The sequence below is a fragment of the Anopheles bellator genome, chromosome 2 (genome assembly GCF_943735745.2).
Source record: "Anopheles bellator chromosome 2, idAnoBellAS_SP24_06.2, whole genome shotgun sequence".
NCBI lineage: Eukaryota > Metazoa > Arthropoda > Insecta > Diptera > Culicidae > Anopheles > Anopheles bellator.
The window spans coordinates 59453587-59480868 of NC_071286.1; the positions used below are offsets into that span (position 1 = coordinate 59453587).

At 45.8% G+C, this 27282-nt stretch overlaps 1 protein-coding gene across 1 annotated transcript in view; it reads left to right on the plus strand.

Moving 5' to 3' along the window:
* LOC131212977 (venom dipeptidyl peptidase 4) overlaps positions 1 to 27282 on the plus strand; it is a 44819-nt gene that overhangs the window by 16301 nt on the left and 1236 nt on the right. The window contains exons 2-15 of the mRNA XM_058207080.1: positions 4113 to 4208; positions 10042 to 10156; positions 10272 to 10366; positions 12216 to 12343; positions 14318 to 14529; positions 14962 to 15121; positions 20148 to 20261; positions 22416 to 22539; positions 23405 to 23519; positions 24901 to 25015; positions 25096 to 25707; positions 25781 to 26133; positions 26194 to 26312; positions 26549 to 26734. Coding sequence (XP_058063063.1) covers positions 4113 to 4208; positions 10042 to 10156; positions 10272 to 10366; positions 12216 to 12343; positions 14318 to 14529; positions 14962 to 15121; positions 20148 to 20261; positions 22416 to 22539; positions 23405 to 23519; positions 24901 to 25015; positions 25096 to 25707; positions 25781 to 26133; positions 26194 to 26312; positions 26549 to 26734 — 2544 coding nt within the window. The remainder of the gene's footprint in view (positions 1 to 4112; positions 4209 to 10041; positions 10157 to 10271; positions 10367 to 12215; positions 12344 to 14317; positions 14530 to 14961; positions 15122 to 20147; positions 20262 to 22415; positions 22540 to 23404; positions 23520 to 24900; positions 25016 to 25095; positions 25708 to 25780; positions 26134 to 26193; positions 26313 to 26548; positions 26735 to 27282) is intronic.

The window sequence follows — 27282 nt, forward strand, 5'->3', positions numbered from 1 at the left end:
TGGGGTTTTGCTATTTTCCAATTTTACCGTCATCCTCCATGCACGGGGCACAGGGTCACGTAGCGGAATAAATTTATTTAATCCAATGATCAAATTTATTTCGTACACATCGACTGTTAACATCGTCCAAGAGGGGCCCGTTTTCGATTCCGGATGGTTCCATGCCCCAAGGCTGTACATCGGCATTTACAGCCGGCAGGAGCCGAGGGGCCTGGGTGAGCGTTTCTTGCACGAGTCATGAAGTTGAAGCTTACGTTCTTATGCTCCTACCGTTCGTTGGTCGAAAAGGCAAGAGAAAAGTACGGGCCAGTGAGACACCAGAACACTGCGGCGCGGTTGCTCTGCGATGATGAAGACTAATTCATAGATCATAAAAATTAATCAGTGCCTTTTAGCGCACCGCAGGGTACGGTGCATCGACACAGGCACTGTATCGTCGTCATCATTGCCAGAAATGTGGGGAAAAAAACTTGACCCCGTTCATGACGCAGAAACTTTCATTTCGTTACCCACATAATTCCTAGGTCTAGAAATGCTGGCCGGGCTGGAATTGGGAGGGCAATAAATTTTCTCCACCTTGCCCGCCCCATGTCTCTAGTATAACTTCATAAACTCACCACTATCCGGCCACCACATTCGGCTGGGTCGCTGACAGAGGCTATATTAATTATAACCCTCACGCTTTTTGGAGACCGCACTTGTTCCGTTTCAACACGCGCAACCCGACTAGATGGAACGATAGGTTGTTTGCCTTTTGCCGGTTTTTGGGGCCCCGGCACACCAGTTCGAAACTGAAAACAAAACACGAGCAGAAAGGAACTACTCCCGAAGGGGCCATTTGAAATTATCCGGCTTGTCCCGGATAATCACGGAGAAGCGCAAAAAACGCAGAGTTTTAATGGAAAAAAATGCACGCTTCGGTGTCCTTCGTTACGAAAGGTCGGGATTATGCCACTCACGAGCTTCGCAGTTGTTTATGAAACTTTACTTTTTGGGGTTCAATTGCCCGATACCGTGGGTCGCCAGTTGGTAGCGCGGGGTTCTAGAGGAAGCAACTTTTAACGTTGACATCGCTCTCTGTAAGCGCTAAGCGATTAAAACATTTTACTTATAGCGATGTCGCAAGCTCATCCTAATCTTCATCAATTTACGATCCATCCTTTTTAATTTTACCCTACTCTGTACAAATTACGCCGACGCTGCGTGTATATGACGGGAAAATGGATGGACCTTGACCACTGGTACGTTGATGGAAAATATGCAAAATCAATGGGCATCGAACCTGTTTACTTGATAAGCACTTGATAGGCTCATGAAAAGCGTCCTTTTTACACCTTCATCATTACTTAAAATCTTGCCAAAAGAACCTCTTAACAGAAATAACTTGTTTTAAATAACAGTACGCTGTTCTGATGTTTGGCCAATACTTGTTTTTGAGCCGAAAGGTTTTCATTGAATCAAAATAAAATGATGAAATGGTTTCGTTCCTCTTTCACGTATTGCTCGGTAATTAATTAACTTTTTTGGACATTCATTTCCGGGAAGGTCATTCATTTTTTAAATCAGTAATTAAAATTGGGCCACCGTGGATTACCGTTCGTACACTGGGTGTTACTCAGAAGGTGGTGATGATTGAAAATCGAATATTGATTGTTTAACTGATTGGGACGTTGGTCGAAAATGTTGACAGCCGAAATTTTATTTTCATACACATTTGGCACATCTTTTGGCATCGGAATGGCCAATTGGTAGACTTTTCTCACATACCTTTGTTAACATTTTTTTAAAGTTCTGGAATCCGAATAACTTTAATTTGCAATAACTATGATCCCTAGGAGCATGCACTCCACAGTGGCAGCATTACTATAAAACCATCAGCCATTTATTGGCAGCAACTAATAATGTCATCAAATAATTTTCTGTCGCGAATCTTTTAACTCGGTCTGAAAATCATCACCACCATCGGAACTCCCAAGTTTTCCGTTCAGTTCTGTGTCGAAGCGAATCGTACCATCCTCAGAATCCTGCGCTGTAGGCTGCCCAGGCTGTCCGCTGGCGCATCATGCGCACACATTTCATGAATTATTTATTCTCCGTTCGGGCTTTATTCAATCACCAAGCCACCCGGAAGCCTCCGACGGTATCCGACGGTGCACCGTAATAACACCGGGCGGTCGGCGGTCGAGTCCATCCCTCGCGGGCCAGCATAAGACCGGCATAAGCCCGGGATGCCAGCGATCGAACGGGAGCAATTTCTTTTGTCAAACATTCACGCGGCTCTATGGACACTTCTCCGCGGGATCGTCTGTCACTATTTCCGAAAGATCCTCGTTCGCGTCCCGACGACGACCCGCAGCCTAAGCCGGAAGGATTTTAATTTCAATAATCCTGCTCCTTTGCGCTTCCTGGCCCGCCGGCGGGTCGAGCGGCATCCGGCACAACCGATGGGGCGGCTGCTTGCTGTCGGGCAACGTGCATTTGCAAGCTGCACTTGCAGTTCCGGTCCGTGGTCCTTGGGCTTTGCTCTCGCCTTTCGGGCAAACAAAAGGCGAAATGGAACAATTTCTTTCCACTGAATTGCAATGTACGATGTGATACGCCGTTTGGGTGACCGTTTATGCGCGCCTCCGTGAACCGGAACCGTAGTCCGGATTTCTGTCTGTGTTCTCGGCCCTTCGATAACGCCAATGCTCACGAAAGGAAAGAACAGTATCAGGGGGCTCGAATACACAATGAGTGTGAATTCCATTTGCAGCCAATGGATGCACATTTTCTTTGGAGTGTTTCGCATCACCCCTGAGTCTGTGATGGCAGCAGAATGGCCAACAGAGGCCGCCCGGGGTGACTTCTTCAAACAGTGATCGCTCTCAAACGCCGGCGATCGCTATTAGTTTTTAGCGCCAGAAGACGCTAGAACCAAACAAGAGATACATTGTTTCATTTTTTTCGCTTCCGGAGCGTCCGGAGATGATTTATAGACCGCTTCACGGTGGTTGAATCCATAGAACTCACTTTCAAACGTCATCGCCTTCGGCTGTTTGCTCGTTTATCCATTTTCAAATTGATAGTCGCGTGAAAGGCTTCCGACTGGCCGCCCAGTAAACATCATCAATCAAACAAAGAAAGCATCCACCTAAAAGCCTTACACCACACGCACGTGACACGTGACGACGGCTAAAGTGTGGGAAGCTGCGTGGGCCCGTCCAGCCCCTAGTGACGCCACCCACAATGCGCGCCCAGTGTCTTCACACCCACCCACCCGTGATGAGTTGGGCGTGCGAATGGGCGAATTGTGGCATCACTTTGCAGCTACTGCTAGACGCGGAAAGGGCCCCAGCATTTTCCCAATGTCCCTTAATGTTGCCACGCGGGAAATAGATGGCGCTGCTGTTTAGGCTGCGCAAAGAGGAACGATTGAAGTTAAACTTTGGCAAACTCCCGCGTGTGCGACCGATCGTTTCGTCGTGTTAAATCGGTAACAAAAGTTTGAATGATGGATGTGGTGCAGTCACATTGTTTGAGAACATTTGTTTGAATGGATAAGTGTGGGTTTTGTTTGCTTATGCAAAATATTGGACACTTCGCTGCCGGAGCTATAACTATCCATTATTTTGGGACAACAAATTTATTTGGACATTTAGTGTACATGGCTAGGCAGTTCCGATGTTGAGTTATGATAGATGAGAGAAATACCAATAGAGTGGATATAAAAATTGGATGGCATGGCACATTAAACACAAGCAACGTTAATTATTTTTCAGAAAATTTTGGATACATTAGTTTCAATATTAAAATTCGAACAACACGAATATGAACAAATTTAATTTAGATTTTTACTTTTGTTGGCTCTGGAGCCAACATCGAACGCTAAATCCTCGGCCGAAGGTTCAATGGACCGTGAAATGACCGTTAAACTGCTGTCACCATTGCCACAGACGCTCACGAACCGTGAAGGGGCAAGCTTAATTTACGTGATAAGAAATTCTCCCCCTAGGGAAGCTTTCTCCGCGGTTGAAGGGCGAGCCAGTGCCATGGTGCCATATAGCATAAAGTGACCCAAATTTAATCAAATTCCATTCTAATTTGCGTGTGTTTTCCGCTTTTCTTCACAGCTCGTCTCGGCCAACCCCAACCAGCGCAATTGGCGAGGGATTTTGATTGCCCTCCTCGTAATTATCGTCGTCCTAGCCCTGATCGTAACATCTGTGGTGAGTACCGGGCGTTGGGTTTCGTGTCGGGACGCGTCACCGTGGCGCTATCCCAGGAGCCACGGATCATTGGCCACCCCGTCGATGGTGGCCCGGACCGTCACATCCGGTTCCATGAGCCTGTCAATTAGGTCCATGATTGATGGTTTCGGTTTGCAGTCGGCCGGATAGGCGTACTGCTTCCGCCGCTGGTGCTCGATCGTCTTCGCGAGGTTGCTTTCGTCGAACGGCATCGTGCCGGTGATCATTATGAACAGGACGCACCCGAGTGACCACATGTCGTGTGCCTTCGGATCGTACGGGATGTTCTGCAACACTTCGGGGGCCGTGTAAGCGATGGATCCACAGAACGTAGCGCTGAGCTCCTGCTGGTAGCACTGCTTGGAGAAGGTGAAATCCGTCAGCTTCAAGTAGCACGGGTTGACGAGCAGAATGTTCTCGCACTTGATGTCCCGGTGGCAGTAACCCTGCCCGTGCATGTACTGTACGGCTTGGGTGAGCTGACCGAAGAACAGGCGAGACCGGCGCTCCGAGATCCGCTTGCGTTCCTGCATGAACTGGAGCAGGTCCCCGTGTCGGCAGTAGTCCATGAACACGCACACGTACGGTCCGTACTCCTGGATCGAGATCACGGACACGATGTGCGGATGGTTGAGGGCCAACATGGTGACCGTTTCACGTGCCATCCACCGCTCGTAGTCCTTCGATATTTTACGCCGATCGATCAGCTTGCAGGCCAGCGAATGCACCGGCCCATCGTCGCGCGGCGAAGGTCGGTAGACGGTCTTGAACACCTTCGAGTAGGAACCCCGGCCAATGCACTGCCCAATGATGTAGCCCTTCACGTTCAGGATGGTCTTTACCCGCGCCCTGTTCCAACTTGCCGCCCAGGGTGCTTTGCACTGCGGACCGGAACCAATTTGTGGCGCCTGTGGCGTTGAACTTGAATTTTCGTTCATTTTGTAGAATAATTTAGTTTCCAAATTGGCACCCGTTTGATGGAGAGAAAAAAAAGCGTCCGAACGTAGACGGTACGGCACGGTGCAGCGTGAAAAGCAGGAAAAGCAGGACTAACGCATACTAGGACTTGTAATGAAGCAACTGTCTACTATGATTTACTTCTATCAGCTCCCAGTCAGCGTTGCTGGGGAGAGCATTATTTATGGCACCATCAATTAGTTGTGATTTATTACTTCACCGGTTGTAAAGTTGCCGCTAGCTAAATGAACCTTTTATGATGTTACTTAACTTAACTAACAAACGTGCAGTGTGATAATGTCTGTTTTAGTTGTTTGTTTGGTCCAAATAAATACGACATTTTATAACCTCCAATCTATCTAGTAAACATTGCAACATGCTTAGAATTAAACTGTAAGTAACTGTCCTCCATAAGTCGTAGTTCGCTGGAGCCGCACGTCGTATTTTGGTAAGAAATTCTTTATTTATTTTATTGTACTGAGCCAAAGATTCGTCACAAACACAAGAGCAAAAGCGAGCAAATTTTGTGTTTGATTTTTGAATGTCTGCGTCCATAGAGTTGTTCAACTTCAATCGTTTCCATAAATAACATATCCAATGGTTCAATTTTCATACTGTGAAAATTCAAGCTTTTTATAACCAGTTTTATTTTCAGTCAGATTATTCAATAGCTAACAAAACTAAATCTAAATAGCTAACCAACTATTCTCGGCATAACTTGAAGTGTACATACTATGCGTTTCGTTCTATTAAAAAGTTTCCCTTTAGCTTAAAAAGTTTTACAATGTGTCCAAGCTGTAGGTCATGCGCAGATTTTTTGGCCCCGACTCGTACCGCGTGCACCGTAGCACCTAATGCAATTTAACACATCCTTGAAAGCAACACCCTCGGCCGAACGCTTCGCTATTCCAATTCTCATGATGATTGGATTCGTTCTCAATTCAATATACCGCATAATTCAATTTACTGATCCTCGGCACCGTTGGCCACTTATTCGCATTTTCTCCTCTCGCAGCAGCAGCAGCCCTCGACGAAACCGTTTGTTTTCGGGGTGCTACAGTTTTGCTGAATCTCCACCGAAGGATAGCAAACCGCTTAGCCCACTGCCCCGTTGACTTCGTTTTACTTTGTCCCCACAAACTATCGTTCCTCGAAGGAGCTACCCACTATATAAGCCCAGCGCCGAACATCCCTGCTTACGATCCTTCGTGTCCTTGAGACCGGGCTCGCGCTCGTACCATTCGCGTTGGTGGCCATCGTCATGATGAATGTTTGTCCCTTTACCTACACACCGGCAAATTGTCTTCGGTCGTGGAATTAGCTTGCTTACACACCGTAGTGGCAGCGGTGTACAGTAAATGTTAGAGTTGAAAAATGTAGCCTCGGAAACTTTTTCGGCCAAAACCAAGCAAACTCCAGACCGTTGAAGGGTTTTCCCAGTAGAGTGCAACCATCGACGGGCATGACTTATTACTGTTCTCTCAGTTCGTTCACTTTGTTGCTCTTTGCACTTTTATGAACATGTTTTTTTAACTTCATATTGGACTGCTCCACTTGAAAAGCGAAAAAATACTCTTTAAACTCAGCTCATTACCTTGAACTGGGAAGAGGAAACGACGTTAAAGTTTCTACATTTTTCAAAATTGGCAATTGAAGAAAACAACCCATCATATAAAAAGTCATGATGTAAATAAATAGAGTTCCCCCAAGGCACATTTGTTTACCATCAAACCAATCGTGGGACCGAGCAAAGTAATAGAAAAAAAACGAGGAAAAGGACGGCTCTAAGATTTGAACGAAAAACAACCGTCCCAAGCAGTTGGTTGTTAACATTATTAATTTACTTTTGGCAAAATAGAGCATTCTGTGCCGGAATCCTTCAGTTCTCTAATGTACCTGAGGCGTTGGGAAAATGCCCCAATTAAGGGTCCATCATTTTGGCTGCCAATCGTGATGCTTATCTTTAACGGACTACCATTCCAGCATAAAAAGGATCTCTTCGTTCAATGCTATCATGCTATCCGATCAGAAGCGGCCACTTTGGCCATTCTCGAGAAAAGTCCACCATTCGGCTGAAGAACTAAGATTATCAACAAATCTCAAACGCCATTCCGCCACAAGAACCATTCTGCAGTAGTTCACTTATTTTTCTCATAATTTTCTTTCCGCAGCGTCGGGAAAAGTTAAAATAAATTCCTGCCGTCATCGGCATCAAAGAAGTTAAATGTGTGACACAATTTATTTAAACACAGTTTAAAACACTCCCTGGTGTTTTCATAATTACCTGCGCGACGCCCTTCCAGGAAGGCACCGGCCAGCCTTTGAATTATTAAGCAACGTATTGCTTCGCTAAAAGTTGTGCGGTTTGTTCCGTTGCCCCGTTAGTAGTAAGCGTAGGCGCACCGCATCGTCAACATCGCTGGCGGTAAAATCGGCCATTCGGTCACGTTCCTTTCCGGCAGCTTTCAGTTTCAGCATTACATGTAATTGCTTTTTGGCAACCGCTGCGCCCATTTCCCGTTTGGTGGCCGCAAATTGTTGGCCATTTTGTTCCGCCAAACGTTTTCAGAAATCAAAACAAGTAGCGTAGAAATTGTAAATTGTAAATTCTTCGGCAAGAGGTTTAAAGGACTTTCAAAGGAAGTCGGTTAGGAAGTCGCTCAAGGCCGGTAGCCGAACCAGTAACGGTCGTTTTAATGCAACGTAATTTTTGCTGCTTGTAATGCATATTGAAAATTCTCCAACAAAGTGCATTGGAAAAGTCCGGCCAAAAAACGTTCCACAAACTTCCAATTTCTGGTCCACGACACACCCGTGTTCGGTCCACTTGCCGGACAAAAGAGGTCCAATGCTTTCTAGTTTATGCTGATGTTTAACAGTTCGGGCACGTCGGTCACTTGCATTCCTGGCCGATGTGTGGTATGTGGGTTGCACCGGGCTGGTAAAAGCAATTTCGCAACACACATTGCATATGTATATTGATTCTGATTCAACTTGTTTAATTAAAACTTTCAGGCCGACATAAATGGCATAGATAACTTATCAGCCAGATGAGCACATGCTGTGACAAGATAATTTCTCGTAGAGCAGTTTACTCGCACTTGATTTGTTAATAAATTATTCATTCATAAGACTGTGTTATGCTATGATGCATTTTAAGTTGATTTTCAGTTGAGCAGACGTTTAAGTTGAACAAATCGAAAAAAGGTCAAAGAAAATAATAGCAACCATGTTGTATTTAAATTTGAACACAACGATAGAATAGAACAACTCAACAAAGCTCTTTCAAAAGAAATGTTTCGAAATGAACAACTCAGTTAAACACAATCTTTTGATGTCAGTGTCCAAACGTTCTCGTTTCCCGTGACCGTGGTGTTGTGGAGAAAGAACCGCACTCGTTAAACCTTCACCGGCATATCGTGAAATCAAAATTAAGCGCCGTGATCAAACGCGTCAGAATAAATCGCCCGAAGGACTCGGACACGGACGCACCGAGTTTCGACGATGGCCGGATTCAAATCGTTGGGAAAACAATGTTTGCACAGTGCTCATCTCGCTCGCTTCGGGTCCACGAAACACATTCCGTATGTTGCCGCCCAAAACACGCTGCGGTCACGTTCAACGGTGGGGTGACCGGGGCTAATGCTGCGCCAATGAATCCGCCGGACCGGTGTTTGGTGCATCTGACGTTTCGCCGACCAGTACACCACTCGGCGGTTATTGTAGATTGCCCTTGGGATAGTGGTTCGAAGGCAAGAGCGCCTAGTTTCTAGTGTGTATGTGTGGCTTCGACGTTAATTCAAACACAGTCAATCGTTTTCGGCTATTTTAAATAAACCCCCTCGGGTGTGCTCGATGCAGCAATCTGGCAGACGACCCCGGTACGGTATGTTGGTTGAAACACCAAATCCACGTTCCGGGTTCAGAATAATGTTAGATCCCAAACATTTTCGAAACAACGACATTGTTGCGTTTTATCGGATGGTTTCAATCTTAATTAAAATACGACCGAGTTCGGGTCCGTCTTGCGAAAATCACGTCTAACCAAAGCTCCATCCGCTGCCGGAGGAGCTACAATGTTCACTGAAACCAAACAGCAATAATTATACCGCACAGAACAGCACCGGACAAGTGTCGGCATGAGTTATAAGACAAGATTACCATAAAATTGGCAAGCGCCCTGAACTTTCTCGAATAAACATTGTAGCTGTGAAATGGTCCAACATACCCGAATCTATTTGAATCGAAATAATGCGAATCTATTGACCGAGCGACGATCCGGGTCCTCGGAAATCCTGTTTACCCAGGACCGTGTGCCATGTGACGACTTTTCGTCTGCTACAGAGCACCTTCAGTGACCAGTGTTTGCTCCTTTTGAAGCTAATGACATGTTCACAGCCCTCCCGGGGGCCCTCGGTGTGTCAAACCGTTCTATAAAACGTATAAAATGGGTAAAATATGACGATTAGCTTAATTGCTTCGAGATCAAACCGTTGCATCAGCGAACGTCGGTGGAGCTCCAAAAACCCGGCGGCATACCATTTTATCGTCTCCGTTTGTAGATAAGACGCAGGCTCCGGGTTTGGGGTTCCGTGTGTGGGCCACGAATGTCTTTATCGAAGGCGGTGCCTTCTTCATCGTTGGGACCTTTCTTGGGCAAAGAAGAACCAAACGCCGGAGCCAAAGTCGTGCTCGTTTAAGTCAAGCATCAATTGACGCTTTCGTGAATGGTGGCCCTTCGGCTTCGGGTCCGAACCTGTTGTCCCTTTTATGATGTCAAAACCCTGACCCGTCGTGTAAGCGATTTCATTGCTCAACAGCTTCTAACCTAGCTCTTCCATCACTATCCAACCAGGTACTGCTTACCCCGCCGGACGAGGGACCGCGCGTCAAGGGACAACGGATACGACTGCAGGACATCATCGATGGGGAGTACGCACCGAAGAAGCTCAACGGAAGCTGGATTGGCGGTAAGTAAATCGTTCCGGTCCACTGTCAGCGGTGGTAATGGTTTGGTTCAATTTCCAACGCTCGTAATCTGTTTAACTATTTCTTTGTCGTCACTCTTCAACAACGTCACGACAGCGGACGAATTCCTGTACCAGAACCACTGGGGCGAGATAAGTTTACTCAGCATGAATAATCTCTCTGAACGGGTGCTCATGTCCAACACGACCGTGGTAAGTAGGAGGGAAGGCCCATCTGGATCAACCCATTATATCTTCGCTGTTGGCTTTTTTTTTAACAATCAGGGTTTGTGTCACGTATTTATTTCCAAATCTTTGTTGGCATTATTCGAATAAGTCTACTTAAGCTCTGCTGTTGACTTATACAGAATATGTACTTGCAATTTCGTAAAATATATTAGTTCGGAATCTAATTCAACTAGAGCCCAGGCTGAAGTTTCTGCAGAGTACTCTCCAATGAAGGTACTCCAACTATTTGTAGGTGGACTAATAAAAGTTTTTGGGACAAAACTTAAGTGAATCAAACTCATCTGTTGTCTAAAGAGTGTTACCGTCCATAGATTGTATGCCAATGATTCAAAGAGAGTTTGTGGCGAAGCAAACAATAGCACGAAAATTGTTTTTATTTTCTGCGAGCCACACGATTGATAGAAGAAGATTGGTCTGTAGAGTCAGATGGTCCGTGGCACAAAATTGGTTTTTTTGTACAAAATTAACTGACTAATCGTAAAAATATCATAGTTCAACCATAAAATACTTACATCTCAAAGGTTAATTGAAACAATTCCCAAAGTTTCAACTTCAAATGCTATTTCATTCATTTGGGCGGCGAATTTGTTGCTCCACTGCTTGTGGGGTGTCAAACGCGGAGTGGCGAAATTCATCCTTTTAAACCAATCTTAAAGGCTAAAAAGGCTAACAAAATACCAATGCGTTGAAAACGGCGAGACGACAAGCTAATGGCCACCATCGTGTTCAAGGCGACGATTTCCACAGTATCTGATCAAGCACCAAAGCACTTCCAATTATTCACCAACGCCCACCATTTTTCGCTGTCCGCCCAACCATTGTTATTTTTGCTTTGGTTCGTATTGTTACTTTCATTCACGAAAACAAACAGACCAGGAGTCCATCTCCATCAACACCATGGCGCTGAAATCTCAATCTAATTTGCCAAAGTGCAAACATTCCCGCCGAGCAGATCGAGCCGGGGGGGAAACGAGGACCCCGAAACGGAGCACTCCGCCGAGCGCCTAGGGATCGGGAATCAAAGGGCTAACATGACGCATAATGAAGATCGCTCGCGAAATATTTAACTCGGTGTTAAAAGTTGTTTGTGCCACACGGAGAAGGGCATACCCTCGCGCGCTCTTTGCCGGTGGCCCTTGGGAGCGGGTTGGGTTCTCGTTGGAACTTTATCTTCGAATCTCAAGTCGCCGCAGTATGGCAGGACTCGCCGGAAAGCCGGAAAGCCGGCATCCAGCAGGCATCAGCCGTCCGTCGGTACGGTAACCGCAACTCGCAGAAGGCCCGATGAAGTACGTCAAGTACACTTTCTGCAGGACGAAAACTTTCCCAATTACTCTCCCGGTAGCCCCGGCAGGAAACAACGCGTCCTAAGTCATTGAACGGCGGCCCAGCACGGGATTTTCAGGTTAACTTCGTAGGCCACAGCCAACCGGTGCTCGGTAGGCTCTTCGTTCGAGCGAGAGAACCAGCATGAGCAATATCCGGCGTGCCGGTGGTTTTGTGAACCGTCAAAATGGCGAAAAACGTGGCGAAACCGCAAGCACCGGGAAAATATTGTTTAGTTCGCTTGTTACACACGGCATCAAACTGGTCTGCGTTATCCTCATCGCAGCTCCATCAGCCCGATGGGGAATCCCACTGGGCGTCGAAATTCCCCATTTTCCGGGGCGAAATGTTTCGCCTGGTGTTTTGAGATTTGAAGAAAGCGAATAGATTGGTAAAGGATTCAGGGTTGAGGAAAGGTTTCAGAACAGCAGTACTTTAGCTGGCGTCAAAAAGGTGACTTATTCGTTTCTTTATTTTCTTGTTTCAGAAAACACTCGCTCCGGTCAAGTTTTCCATCTCCGCCGATCGGCGGTACATTCTGTTGGCCCAGAACATGAGGAAACTCTTCCGACACTCGTACTTGGCGCAGTACACCATCTACGACATAAGCACGAGGTATGTTCCGCTTCTCAAAATAACACATAAACAATCCGCTTCCTGATGAACCCCATTCTGGTCGCTGTCTCCCTTCCGGGTCCGACAGATAGAAAGGCACATTACACTGATGGATGAACCGATCGATGCCCGTTTTTTTTTCGGCTCGGCTCTATCGGAGCTCCGGATGTTTGTTGTGTCCCAGATATAATTCCTTTCCCTTAAAACTTCCGCCCATTAGCCGGCGGTGGCCGGCGATAAAACTAAAACACAAAGGTCATTTCGCCGGCGTCGGAGGCGCCAGGATTAAAGGTTTTTAATGGACGTTTGATGTGGGGTGCAAAATTAACGCCGGCCACCTGACCAGGGCACGGGGTCGGGGTCGTTCAGCTGGTGCCTAGAGTGGGCCCTAGCTTTGGAGAGTGACGTCGGGGAGTTTAATGGCCCATTAAACTGGAAACCAACCCGACAGCTGCCAGGCCGATGGACGACGCTAGCCGGCGATAGTGCCTCGTGACTACTGGGTAGTGGCACTTGAAATCCCCGAAAACCGTTGCTTGCTGTGATCAATCGGTGTGGCGTTTGAGTGACGTGACATCCGCTTGGCACTGTGCGAATTATGGTGTCGCTCTGTGATTGAATGGGCGTTGTTATATGATTTTTATTTATCATCCCGCGAAACAATGTACCACAATGATGACACAATGGGCTACTGGGGAGTATGTTTTTGTTGTTCAAGGATGGAGCCTGATCTCTCAAAAACTGACCGGCGGTAGACTCTGTTTATTTTCAACCGCTATTCAATCATTTCACATCGGCAAAAGTGTGGCATGAGCCAATAATAGTCAATTAAGCTTAGAGACAAAATTAAAAGGTATGTTTAATTTGTGATGTTTTTTGTACAATTTGAAATTAACTAACGAATTGATAATTTATTTGGATAGATTCAAATGCTCTATAAAGGAATTGCTGAAAACCTTACAACCTTTTCAACGAGTTACTCAACTATTTTTGCTCCGCAACAGTTGTTTCTCTGTATTTTTGCGAAATGTTTGTTCGTATTACCCGAAAAAGACCCGTATTGGTTTGTTGTTCTTTGTTTTTTTCTTGTCGGCTTACATTTGAAGTAAAAATGCCACTACCTATATTAGGAAGGTTTTAGACGATATTAATTACCAATTGAGTTCCGGTTAGTTCTATTACTATGGGAAAAAATATCGGGAAACAGTCGTCTCCGATTTATGATTATTATTTTGTAATTTGCGATAGTTTCGCAATAAATGATGCCCATATTGCCTGATTTAGTATCAAGTCACTCCAAGCTATTCGCTTGATTCAATAGACCACAACGTGGACAGTGTATAGTAAATATGTTACGAATACGAGAAATGATTTAAAGGCTAGTCCAAAAAACTAGGGCTAGGGTAAATTGGGTAAACCAAGGCTAGGGTAAATTGAAATATTGCATAACGTAGCGATTACTTTAAAGGCGATGGCACAGCTTTAGAAGAATAACTATTTTCGAGCTATAAGTAAATTCCCATTAGCTTTTGTTCAACTTCTGTGTTCCTAAGACTACTAGTATACACAGCACATAATTAATGTCCAAAATGAATAGATTAATTGAAAGACTTCCATAATTAAATAACTTACCCATAACCATTTACCGGAATGATGTGAACTGTATTCGAAAAGAGAAAAACAAAAAATATTATTGCAACAAGTACTTGACCGGACAAAATTTATCCCAAGAAAAACAAGGTGCCTTAAAACATTTAGTGCATTTTTTATATTCATTAGTAATACTTTTCCCAATCAACTCGAAGGATCGCAGCGATCCCAATGCAACGCAGCACAAAAAAAAATCAAATAGAACTTGCCCACATCAAACGGCGAGATGAAACAGAGTCTTTAAGCACTGGCGGTCAATTACGCTGCAATTAGCGTGCTTTGCAATGCTGATGATTTGAACGGTTTGGCCCTTGTACTTCGCAGCGAAACGATCCAGCTGGCGGTCAAGGCGGAAGATGACGAATGGCCGTGGCTGTTGCACGCCGAGTTCACCCCCAAAGGGCAAGCCATCGTGCTGGTGTACAAGTACGATATCTACTACAAACCATCGGCCCGAGCCCCACAGACGTATCGGCTGACGAAGAACGCCGTTCCCGGAATCGTCTACAACGGTGTTCCCGATTGGCTGTACGAAGGTGAGTGGCAACTGTGGTCCGTTTCCGACACCGATCTACCCATGGACACCAGATTTCGATTTGTTTAAATAGTGTTGATAATTATGTGATTGTGGAAAACTCGATGAATTACACATTCATTTTAGTTCGCTATATTATTGTTCCATGTGTCGTAATGAATAATTCTAATTTATCGTTCTCTAACTTCAACCACGCAAAACGTGGTTGTGCTTTTTAATGAATCGTCCGAGAAAGGAACACGCTTTCCCGGTTGGTCATTAAACATGGCTTAGGCCATGTGCCAACCCCGGCCAGTTTCTGCAGATAGTAGAAACGCCCCCGGGGGATACCCAGCGAATGCTCAAGCACTGCACAATTATGTGATTTTTAATTAACTTGCCATTTTTCTCCCACATCTTGCCGCCCCCCGCCCGCCCTTTCCGATCGATGCAGAGGAAATCCTGCACGCCAACAAAGCAATCTGGCTTTCCACGGATGGCCACCTGATGCTCTACACCACCTTCAACGACTCGCTCGTGCAGGAGCAACAGTTTGCCTGGTACGGCACATCCAGCGGTGACATCAATCTCTACCCGGAGATCCGCTCCCTACGGTAAGTACCGGGTTGGCCACGAAAGGTTGCTGTCGTCGGGGGAAAACCCTAGACCCCTGGTGGCGGCCGTTTACTCACGGCACAAACCACGGCACAAACATTATTGATTGCAAAAACGGGGCCAGCCCAACCATTACCCGGGCCGGGCCGGGTTGAAGAATATTGTGGCAACGTGTTAGACGGTGCGGAGCGGCCGACAGTTCTTGCCCCCCCCGCCCCGTCTACGGCCTTTCACTAATCTCTGGGGGGGGTGCCTTTTGAAAATGTAATGTTTCTCACCAGCCGAGCCGAGCTCTCTACCAACGCAGCCCACGAGACCTGTGTCCTGCGTCCATCGCTTTGGCATTGCGGTCACGTGCGGTGAACTGGCAGCAGTGTTGGTAATCAATCGTCGCTACTCGAAACTCGGCAGCACGAGGATATGAATTTGTCCGGCGATCAGTAGAAAAAGTAGAATTATCAGCAACATGAATTATGGCAAGCATTATCGGAAAACGCCGGACGCTACTCGCCGCCGTGACGATAGTCGGGCTCAACGCGTGCCATTGTCTAGGCTCAGGATTTTTTTAAAGATCTCGAGCATTGTTTCTCGGATATCATTTTTAAAGAAAGTAATTTATATTCCATCATCTGTAATGTTCATATTTGAGTAGGTTCATTGTAAAACCTTAGAAAAATATACTTCTCATGAGACGAAAAAAGACAAAAATCCAATCCTTGTTGCACGAGGTAAGGCAACAGCGTGCTTCGAATACCGTACTCCTTCACTCAGTTTTAGGTGGATTGACTTAATGATTTTAATGTGATTCCTTAATTCTACCGCGGATAGACCCTCTCAATTGATTGATAATTATACAGCGCTCTGCTTTCCGCTGGCTTGATAAACGGATATTGGCTACATCAGCCTAATTTCCTTTATTTTTTGCCAAATTAAAAAAAAACCGGAAAACTCACCACACTTCAAGGAACTACCTTCTTGACACCTGGTCGGTCGAAACCGAAAACCAACCATTTACCACCCGAGCGCAAGGTTACGTTCGTGTTCAAGTTTTTCCAATCTCTCCTTTTGTTTGGACCGGTCTCGGAAAGGAAAAATCGTCACCGGCTTTCCCGGTGCTCGCTTACGGAATGCGCGAATTTTTGCTTCGCTTCTCCGGCACAAAGCTCATTGTCCTCGTCGTGGCGGCCGTCGTCGCTTTTTTTCGTTGCGCCAAACGGTGGATTCCATGTTGATCCCTGAAATCGCATGCGTTTACTCTCCCACCGTGTCCTTCCGTGCTCCGTCCGGCCCGTCGCCGTCTTCCGGTGTGCGGCATCCGTGACAAGCATTTCTTTCTGTAGCCCTTTGAAGCCATATCCGTTCGTCATCCGGTGCAAAGCCTCCGGCTGCGGGCCTTCGCATTTGTAACGTTCACACGGCCCTGGGCAACACCCTCTCAATTGATGTATTCAGGCAATATCGTAGGCCGGACTCAGTTTTTACACAGCTTGGCACTTTTTATGTTGGCCCACTCTTGGTGGGCTGGGTAAAGGCTTACTTGTAGATTGAGGACGTATTACTGTGGACACCGTATCGCCGTGTTGTGAAGAAAAAGGTTTGGACACCAACGAAGCTTTCAGACCGGTCCTAACCTTCCTTTAACTTGCGCTCCAAAACTGTGTTGCTGTTTCGAATTCAAAAGGCCCGCCTTCAATTCTGACTCACACATCACAATAGGTACTGCATTTTCATTACTACCCTTGTTTTGTCAGACTTCGGATGGCAAGGACTCGCCAACCGATTATGCGCTCTTTTTGCAACAATGTAAGATACCTTTAGAGTTTGTGCTTTGCTCGTATAAAAACCATAATAAAGAACATTATGAAAAATTATGTAAAAATAATGTACTTAAATATAGAAATACGTACGAAATTGAGATACGGTGAGTGTAAGCGCTTGAGCTGAGACGTTCAAAAATCCTGACAAAACTCGAAACGAAAACAGTATATTCTTGGACGCGAAAAAAGCTCAAAGCACCGGATCTACGGGTATTTATTTTTACAACCGCTTTAATTCAATTGAAGGCGCTACTTTTTGATGTGGATAGGTCTTCCGGGCTTCGAGAGGCGAAAAGCGATGATGCTATTTTGGTCGCATCCGTGTTATATTCTTTCGAGGTAACGTCCTTCTGTTCGAGACAAGGCCGTTTTCCATTATTTTCATTCCTTCAATCAAAACAAAACGTAGGCACGGCTGAGTTTTTTCAGTATCAGATGGTTTCCTATAGGCCACGGGCGAGACAGTTGCCTTTCCCGTTTTCCAGATTTCGCTCCGTCGCTGTCCGCCAGAATCATAAAGCATAGTCGTTCTGATTGGCTGGCTGGCTGGCTGGGTTCCTTTTTTGTAGCGAAAAAACGGAACCTATAAATGGAAATCACCGACAGCATAACAAGACAAACGAGACAAACGAGGAATTTCCCTGGCAAAATTAAAGCCTATCCAACCCGGTTCCCGCTGACGTGCGGTGCCTTTTGCGTTTGTTTGCTCTGCTCCTTTCACAGTTCTTTCGATACATTTTCACGTTAACAGTCGGAGCTTCTCGTTACCGTTCGAAGATATGCTTGATTTAGGATGTCTGCCGGTTGAACTTGAACTGCGATAACGGGGAAAAATCGACACGAACCGAACCGAACGGAGCAGCGAGCCGGCCAAGTGAGTGAGTTCGTTTTCTGTGCCGAATCTTCCGCAAGGTTCAGTGATTCTATCGTTCAGTTACCTGCTATGGATGACATATGTGAGTGAATTATTTAGAATATGCTACGGAATGGAAAACCATAAATAACGCAGATGAAAAATGGCCTCGATTCGCTAGTTCTGCCGGTTCGGGGATCCAACCAAAAAAAGTCCTAAGACTGGACCGTGCAGTGTTCTGAATGCTTTCTGGAGACGATCTAAACGATTTTGGCTTGACAAATCGCACGGAGCCACTGATCGGACGCACGGGGAAAAAACATGGACATGCAAACATGTCACAATATGCAGCGGATATTGAAATGTACGATTATTTATTACGTCCCTGCGGTCTTTGTACGACCCCGAAGGTCGCAATTTGGATGTGATGGCCATTTTACGACCGGCAACATTGTCTCAGTATAGTGAATTATGTAAGGAATAAATGCTACACAGTAAAGCTTGGGACTTTGTAAGCTTTACACCAATAAACTTGTTTCACTGGGTTAAACTCAGCTAGTTACACTCAGTTTGTAATGTAAACCGACACCAGTGAGCCGGGAAATTAATATCTCCACGTAGTTCCACACCACCCATATTCTCACCCGAGCACTGCTCATGCTGTTCCATGTTAACTGTCAAGCTAACATCATGTCTCTACATTGTGTGTTCACTTCCGGAACAATGGCCACCTTAACCGTAACATACAATGATGTATCGCTTAAGCTTACACAACAGAAGCCACGTGTTAAACGTGTTAAACTCGAAAGTATCAAAATAAAATCCGTCCCATTTTTCGACAACCTCAATTTTGAAGCAAAATTTAAATTAAACAACTTATGCAATAAGCACTGGGATGGGTCTTCTTTCGGACGAATTAAGTGTTAAACCGTGCCTTCAATCGACGCCACCATCCGCGGCCAACATAATTAGCGAGACTGCATAATTTATTCACCTTCTTTCGTCGTCGTTGAATAAGCTGGCTAATTTTAAATATTAATGAGATTAATAGTTCTCGCGTGGCTCCGATCAACCGAGGCAGTGCCGCCACTGAGGAGAAAGCCGACCAAAGCGTCTTGCGTTTTCCGCGTTCCGGAGTGGGCTGATGGATTGGGCTGGTTTGATTATCATATTGAATAAATTAGATCATCATCGATAGCGTTAAAGTATCGAACTCGACCACTGTAAAGTTCTATGCTCGTAAGAAAAGTTTCGCAATAACTTATCGTACGCTGCACCTGTATTGAACAATGTGCTCTACAAACATTTAATTGGTATAGTGGATTCGGTATGTTTCGCTTGTTTGCCGCAGTCGCTCAATATTATCCTTTTCAGTTCGATAAGGAAAATGCGGTCGAAGGCATTGTTGGGCCGAGGCCTTCGTGTTTTGCGACTTCCGTCTTTCTGTTATATGAACATACCGTATCACACTAATTGAGCAAATCGATACCTAATGATATTTGCGACTGGATCGACCGATTCTGGGGCGTCTGCCATTGAAACCGTTTGAATAATGGACCCAGTTTCACTGAGTTCCTCGAAGCGCGTTTGCAGTGCGATTGACTGAGTTCAGAAATTATTCATTTCAAGCCGATTGCAACGTCGAAATCGATTGTGAAAATGGAAGGAAAAATGTAAATCCATAACATACTCTCGCAAGGAGCCCATTGCGCGTTCGGCAAGCTTGCAAGGTTCGATTGTGCCGTTATTACATACTTTGCGTACTTTGCTAAAATGGAAATCTTTCGGTCCGTTCGAGCCTCGTGAATACGATTTCAGAAAGCAAATAGTTCAATGAAACAATGGCACCGGGAAACTTTGCCCGTGCTTAATCACGACTCCAAAATTGATAACTTTGCCAAACTCGTTTCAGCAATTCCTTCTTCTGCGCAAAGCGCAACGAAGAAATTGGCAATAAAATTCGTACGTACGAAAACTTTGCCTCCAGTGCGATGGAGCTGAACGTCAAATGGACAAATCAAACGCCGGCAACGGAGCAAAGGTCCCGGAAACTATGTAGAATTTCTGTTCCAAAGAGTAACGGAGTTTGAAGATTTCCATCCAAGTTTTCCGATATGTTTCGCTTAAGGAAGTATCTCGTGAAAATGTTTAAAACTACGAAGAAGCAAACCCATGATTTCTTCGATAAAAAGGCTTACAATTAGAACAATTCAACTGCAATTTTACTTAAGACCTCATTGCATAGAATGCGTACGAACAATCCAACAATCACCAACAACCTTCACATTACTCCAACCTTGGCAATGCACTTGTAAAACAATTTATTAATCGATACCAACTTTCTATCTCCTGCAGGTATCCCAAGCCGGGCACCAGTAATCCGACGGTAACCTTGAATGTTGCCGACCTGACTGATCCGAAAAGCATTCGGATGAACAAGCTCACTCCGCCACCGATTCTCGTGAACCAGTAAGTACGCCACCGCCTTCAAGGATCAAGAAACAGCTTGTGAAGCACTCAAAAATCACTCTCAACTTTTGCGCTTCTTTTGCACTTTCCAACACCGATCGAAACTTTCCTATCATTATGGCTGCACACTCATTGTCTCATTGCCGATGCACGGTGAAATTATGAATCTACCATAGGGATTAAAGGTTGGAGAACTTACAAAAGAAAAAAAATATTTCAAAGCTTATAATTTCCGTAAATCTAAGTAATTCGCTAAATCACATTAAAATGCGATGCTTACTGTTCTAAAGCGTTACAAAATTTGTCTGTCAAGTAACTCAGACATTAACCAGTCCGTGACTTCGAGTAACATCGAGTCCCCGTGGACTAGATCCATCGGGAGTACCTTCCGAAAGCTGACGAAATAAAATACCTGCCTGCCGATTTCTGCCTTTGAAGGTGTGCCTAAACCCCCACCCATTGCCTATAACGGTGGGTTTAGTTTCAAAGCCGACAATCCTTACGTATTGTCCGGGATGATCTTTTTCGCGCGCCATTCGCGCAAAAGGCCCGAACGATCCTGCACGACGATAAGTCCTGCACACAGTGCAGATTCGAGCAAAGCTTTCATCCTTTACCGCACCAATATATATGTAAGCGCTCGAAACCACGTCTTCGCTCTGAACTTGAGCGAGGGTAAGGACCTTTTTGATAGCTTTAAGGTAAAGAATGCTTGTTACAATAGTAATGCCAAAAATTGCCAGTTGGCATTTGTCTAGGTAAGTGGTTTAGTTGAACTCAAATACACTGTAACTCACAGGTTGTAAGATATGTTGCAAAGTCGCTTTGTAACATTTGTTTGTATCTACTGAGGTTGTATAAGACAACGATCAGGTCCGTCATGGAATACGGTAGTGTCCATACAATGTGCCTTAATAGCTGTAGTGATGCCGCTAAAACTCCGTTTTGAGTCGCACCTTGGTCCGTCCTGTTCTGTCCGTAGTGATCGATAACTTCAAAACTTTGGCTGAGACAAGATCTAAATCCAAAATTCCAAAAGGTATACGAGGATTTTGTGACTCTTGGGGTTAACCCTAACATACTTTCGGCTGCTATTAGCAGCCTCCCATTGTCCTACAGTTCGTTCTTTCAGTTTTTCTTCAGTTCTTCTTCGTTCAGTTCAGTTCTTTAAGTGGGAAAAAACACACTTATTAAAACAAACCCATTCACAGAATACGGGAAACCAGTCAGAACGCGTAAAAGATGTGGATAATTTGGATCAGCCTGGTGCTTAATTCGCATGCCATTCGCACACTTGTTGAACTAGTTTTAAACAAATATTATCGATAAAAGTTCCTCGTCTCAGTAATGCCCTCAGGAAATGTTGTTCATATTGATTTGAACCTGTCATGCCATCGCCAGTACATTGTTGCTACAAATGAGCAGCTATAAGCTCCAAGTGGCGGGAAAACCGAGTTTGCTTCGATACGATGACCCCCTGAGCTGTTGTTGTCCGCACAGGCCCGTTGAAGCGCAACCCAAGTAGGGCGACCGTAACTTCCGAGAACGAACTCAAACACAATTAAAAAGTTTCCGTTCAATTGAAATATTCCTCTCGGCTTACGGATAGAACTCAGTAAAACCGTTGTGCCATTTGGCGTGGCGTGAAGTATCTTGGGGTCGAGGAATCCAATTGCTTCGATCGCTTTGGTATCGATTCGTCGTAGCATTTGTTTGCGGCTCTTCAAGTCAAGTATCGATCATGGGCTGGCTTGTTTTCCCACGGCCCACAAACGGTCCCGACCAACGTACCAATGAATTAGTGATTACTTTGGCAAACGACGTTAGACGTGCCGTGTTTCTTTCTTAACTCTTCTAGGCCGTTTCAGTACAAGTCTATTTGACTCCTTCATGTTTTGCCAATCGATGAATGTTCTCTATTTAAGATCAAATAAACTTATGAAATTCATGGACAAGGAACGAAAAAATGCATTTACTTGTATTTACTACACGCCGTTTGTAATAATTGAGACATCCCCACAACATACGAGTACAACATTTCAATATATTCACTCGCAAACAGTGTGTCATCCAGATTATGTATTAATCATTCATCTTCTCCAAACGGTGATTGTTTTCGTCTCATGGTTTGTAAACTGCTCCTTTCCTTCACAGGGAGCACTACTTCACCAGTGCTGCCTGGATTTCGCCGTCAGAGGTCAGCGTCGTGTGGATGAACCGTCCCCAGAACCTATCCGTCGTGACACTCTGCAAAAGCCCTATGTGGTACTGTCAAGAGGTAATTTGTCTTGCAAACAGTAGAACCCCCTTGGTTCGCCCGGCCCGTTGCTCTATAAATCGCCCAACAATCGCCCACTTCATCTTTGGTTTTTTGGACCATCGAGTGAGAGAGAAAGCGAGAGAGAGAGAGTAAAATCGTCGCTGTCTGCCCTTAACCCAAAGTGCAAGGAACACCATCAAACGCCCTCGATGACACACGAAAATCCGTCACACCGTATCAGATAAGTGACACATGAGAACAATCACACTCTTCCACTTAGTGGCCAGAGTTAGTCCTTTCGGTCACTTAGTCCCTCCGTCCTGCTGCTGGGTATCGTGCATCTTTTGCGGACCAAAGTTCCGAGGATTGCTTCGTTAGTGACCCTATGACACTCTAATCTTTGGTCGCTCTTTTTCCCCGTATCCACGTGTAAACTTCCGTCCAAGTCGGAGTCTTTCTTCGTCCTGGGTTCGCCCAAACCCCAGACTGTGAGGGTCGATGCAGTGCATTTCGACTGTGAAATTGAAACAATAAATCTCTCGACCACATTCTCGCTCGTTAATTCTCCATCGAAAGCGCTTGGGCTTTGGCAGGCTCCGGCCACCAAGCGACCTTCATTTGGAGTTGTAATTGCATTTGCTCACCCACAATGGAGTCGTCCGAAATAGAAGGGGCTTTGTTTACTTTTTTTCCTTGTTATATTTGTTTTTAGCGGCGCAACAACAATGTTGATGCGCCGAAACTGACCGTCCGAACGGATGCTGACGATAGCTTCGTGGCACAGTGGCGTCGCTGCAAAACGGAGCACGCTCCATTCGAAGGTTAAGGTTAATTAAGGATTTATTAGTTACGCCTGCGTCCGTGCTACCTTTCCTTTCCACAGACTCACCGTATCAGTGGCGATGGCCGTGGTTGGGTTGACGAAATGTCCATACCGTTCTTCAGCCTTAATGGCAGCTCCTACATAGCGATCTCTCCGCTGCGTGACGGTTCTGCAGGTAAGTTATCGCAAGCAACTACCGCGTGTGTAGCCTGACGAAACGCTCCTGGTAGGTTCTCACTGACTCAGGCAGTCCCCATTTATTATTCCGCCGAATGCATAATTGATACCGTATCCACATTCGCTAATTCATTCGCCATAATCCTTCCATCTGCATACCAGCACAGGGCATTAGTCATGACTTATGCCACTCTCGGTATAATCTGTGATTTACTTGCTGAAGCACGGAGCGGAAGCATAATAAAAATTAATAGGTCGGGCAGGATAAAAGCGCCCAGAATAAACACCGACACAGTTGGGTCAATAAATTTTTTTCACATTCAGAGTAGAGCCGAAACACTAACCATGTGAAATTGTAAAATTATTATGGTCGCGTTATGTTTTCGAAATAAGGGACGACAGTACAGTGCCTAGCGAAACAAAGTTTAATCAAAACGAACACAAAAGGACTTATGAAGTACAAGAATTAATTTTGGTTAATCAACAGTCAGCTATAAACATCAAATAAGTTGTTTAAATAATACTTGAATTTGATACTTTGATACTTGGGGTATACTTTGATTAATTCGTCAATTGCTACCGCACATTGGTAAAATATTTTTAAAATTTCCTTCCTATTTTTGGAATCGACAATTCAAGACTATTCAACGTTCTTCGTCAAATAGACTAGTTTAACCTATGGCATTACAAGCTGAAAAACTGTGCTCTTCATTACCATTTTCTCCGAATTACGTTATTATAACAAAAAAGTAATCTTACAATTTGAATTTCCAAAACCTAAATGAAGTTTATTGAAATGTTCAGATAACAAACGTTGTTTCGAGAGACACTGTAGTTATTTATTAATCTGTCAACGAATGTGAACTAAACCTTTACCAGATTTTTGTTTCATTTCTCAGTCAAGTTAATCAAATAAAACATGACCTTAAAAGATCGTAAACCCATTGTTTGAAGCATTGATTGAAACATGCAAAATGTTTTACTGATAGTGAAAGTCGAGGAGTATTTCGAAAAGGTAGATCATTAAAGCGTTCAGTTGGCGAAATGAATCCGGATTCATTCTCTAGAATAATTTGGACTCCATCAAAAGAGCAAAATTTGAAATCATTCTTTTATCCAACTAAGTTATTCTTTTATCCTGTCAACGAACAAAAAACTTAACATAATCGTCATCGGCAAGATTGATATCGTGGCCAAAATGGCCAAAGGGAAAGCTTTTCGTCCTTTGCTTCAAACGGACACGTATTGTGCGGCCAACAGTGCCAACAGTGTATATTCAGGCATTCGCTTCGCCTCGGTTCCATTCTCTGCGACGTGCAAAGCTCATTATTACGTTGCTCCATTATCCTGGTTTTTTTCATGCTCGGTTCGCTCCGCAGGACACTTTCGGCACCTGGTCCACGTACATATCGGCAAGAAGCGTATCATCCCGTTGACTCATGGCCGTTTTGAGGTTAATAAAATTCTCCACTGGGACCAGGCGAACAATTTTGTGTAAGTTGGCCCCGCCGTGGCCTCCGGGCCAGAGTCCGTTCGGGGTTTGGGGTGAGTGAATGCCTCCTTCTCTCCCGCAGATACTATCTTGGCATACCGGAACACTCGCCGGCCCAGCAACATCTGTACCGGGCCTCGTCACTGCCACCCAAGCAGGGCACTTCGCCCAGGCCACCCCGTTGTCTCACCTGCAGCCACCAGCACAGTGCGCACGCGCACGTCACGATCAAGGCTTCGAACCGGGTCCAGCAGCAGTGGAACGACGACTGGGAGGACATCGAGGACGAGGAGGAAGAGTACGTGGAGATCCCGCTGACGACGCCACCGTCGAAGAGGAAGCGAAAACCCACCGAACCGGAGCTTCCGCCTCCGCCGCCGATGCCGTGTCAGCACTTTACGGCCACGTTCGCACCGAGCAACAGCGAGTACGCCCTGATCGAGTGCCAGGGCCCGATCGTACCGTTCAGCGCCATCTATCGCATCGTTCCCGACCTAACCAAGAGCCCCACACAGGTCCTGTACTACCTGCAGAACAACACGGCGCTAGCCGAGCGTATCAACAAGGTGGCTCTGCCGCAGGTGAAGTCGTTCCCCGTGATGATCTCCGGTGGTTACCATGCCCAGGTTCGCATGTTTCTGCCGCCAGGACTCCGGGAGGACGAAATCACGCGCTACCCAATGATCGTGCACGTGTAAGTTACTGGACAGTTATTCGGCCAGGATGCTCAGGACGACAGGGTTTCTCTATGTCCGATTCCGTGGCAGGTATTCTGGACCGGGGACACAGCTTGTGACGGACAAGTGGCGATTCGATTGGAACACGTACCTGGCGGGGACGAAAGATTACATCGTGACGCAGATCGATGGCCGAGGATCGAGTGGCCAGGGATATCAGCTTCTGCATGAGGTGTACCGCCGGCTCGGCACCGTCGAGGTGTCGGACCAGCTCGAGGTGGCCGAGTATCTACGCGATTCGCTGCACTTCGTGGACAAACGGCGCGTCGGTATCTGGGGCTGGAGTTACGGTGGCTACACGGCGGCCCTGGCAATGGCCAGTCCGACCAGCCTGTTCCAGTGTGGTGTCAGTGTTGCACCGGTGACGAACTGGAAGCTGTACGGTGAGTATTGACGCGTTGCGTAACCTACGGAACTCTAGAACTCAGGCGCTTCCCCCTTAGACTCCACGTACACCGAGCGTTACATGGGCATGCCCAACGTGACCGACAATTACAAAGGCTACGAGGACAGTGACCTATCGAAGCACGCCGAGAAACTGCGAGACAAGCAGTTCCTTATGGTACGTACCGCCGCCCAGCCCAGTTCAAGTTCCATTAGCCATGGGCCACGTGGCAACCCAGGGGTTCGAAACGGAAGGGCTTTTGTTAGCTCTTTTCCCCTGTCATCACTCGACGATTTATATGCTTGCCCGGGATTAGCGATGCGAGCCGATTACGAAACCGTTAATGGCCACGCGGGAAGCTCCGACACTACCGCCACCCGTTAATAAACCATGATTTTCCGTCGGGGTTCTAGGTCCACGGCACCGCCGACGATAATGTGCACTTCCAGCAGAGCGTGGTGTTCTCGAGGGCGCTCTCCAGCAAGGGCGCACTGTTCAAGCAGCTCATATACCCGGACGAGGGCCACAATCTGTCCGGCGTTAAGAAGCACCTATACCGCTCGATGACGCTCTTCTTCGAGGACTGCTTCCGGAAGTTGGTGAGTAGTACGGGCGGGCGTCATCGCGTCCGATCCGATCCATCCGGATCGTGGGTCCGGACTGAACGAACCTTCAGGGACGGGAGCAGCATGGAATGCTGCTTGCCTTATTGTTATGTTGAACTCGCTGATGAGTTTCGTTATCAAGCTACCGGCAAAAAAGCTCTCATCAGCTTCGCTAGCTATGGATATGGATAAACGAGGAACACTTCGTTAGGTCAACGCGAAAGTAATGTCGTGCTTCATTCAATCGAGTGCGGCTTTAAGTTCCGAACAAAAGTTTATTCTTCATCAAACATGCGGTGTTGACTAAGGTCCACTCACGAAGCTCAATGTTCCAGCGCTATGCTTCCAATCTAGTCCTTTAATGAGAAGCAATATTTAACTGGATGTCCTTAAATACTTTGCTTTGTCCATATTTGCCGTTAAAGAATGTTCTAAGCACTTTAGGCTCTTCTTCAATTTTAACTTGGAATTCCTTAGACATAATTTCTTTTGTCTTATCTTAATTTCACAGTTCTCATTTCACTCTTAAATTCAAACATTTC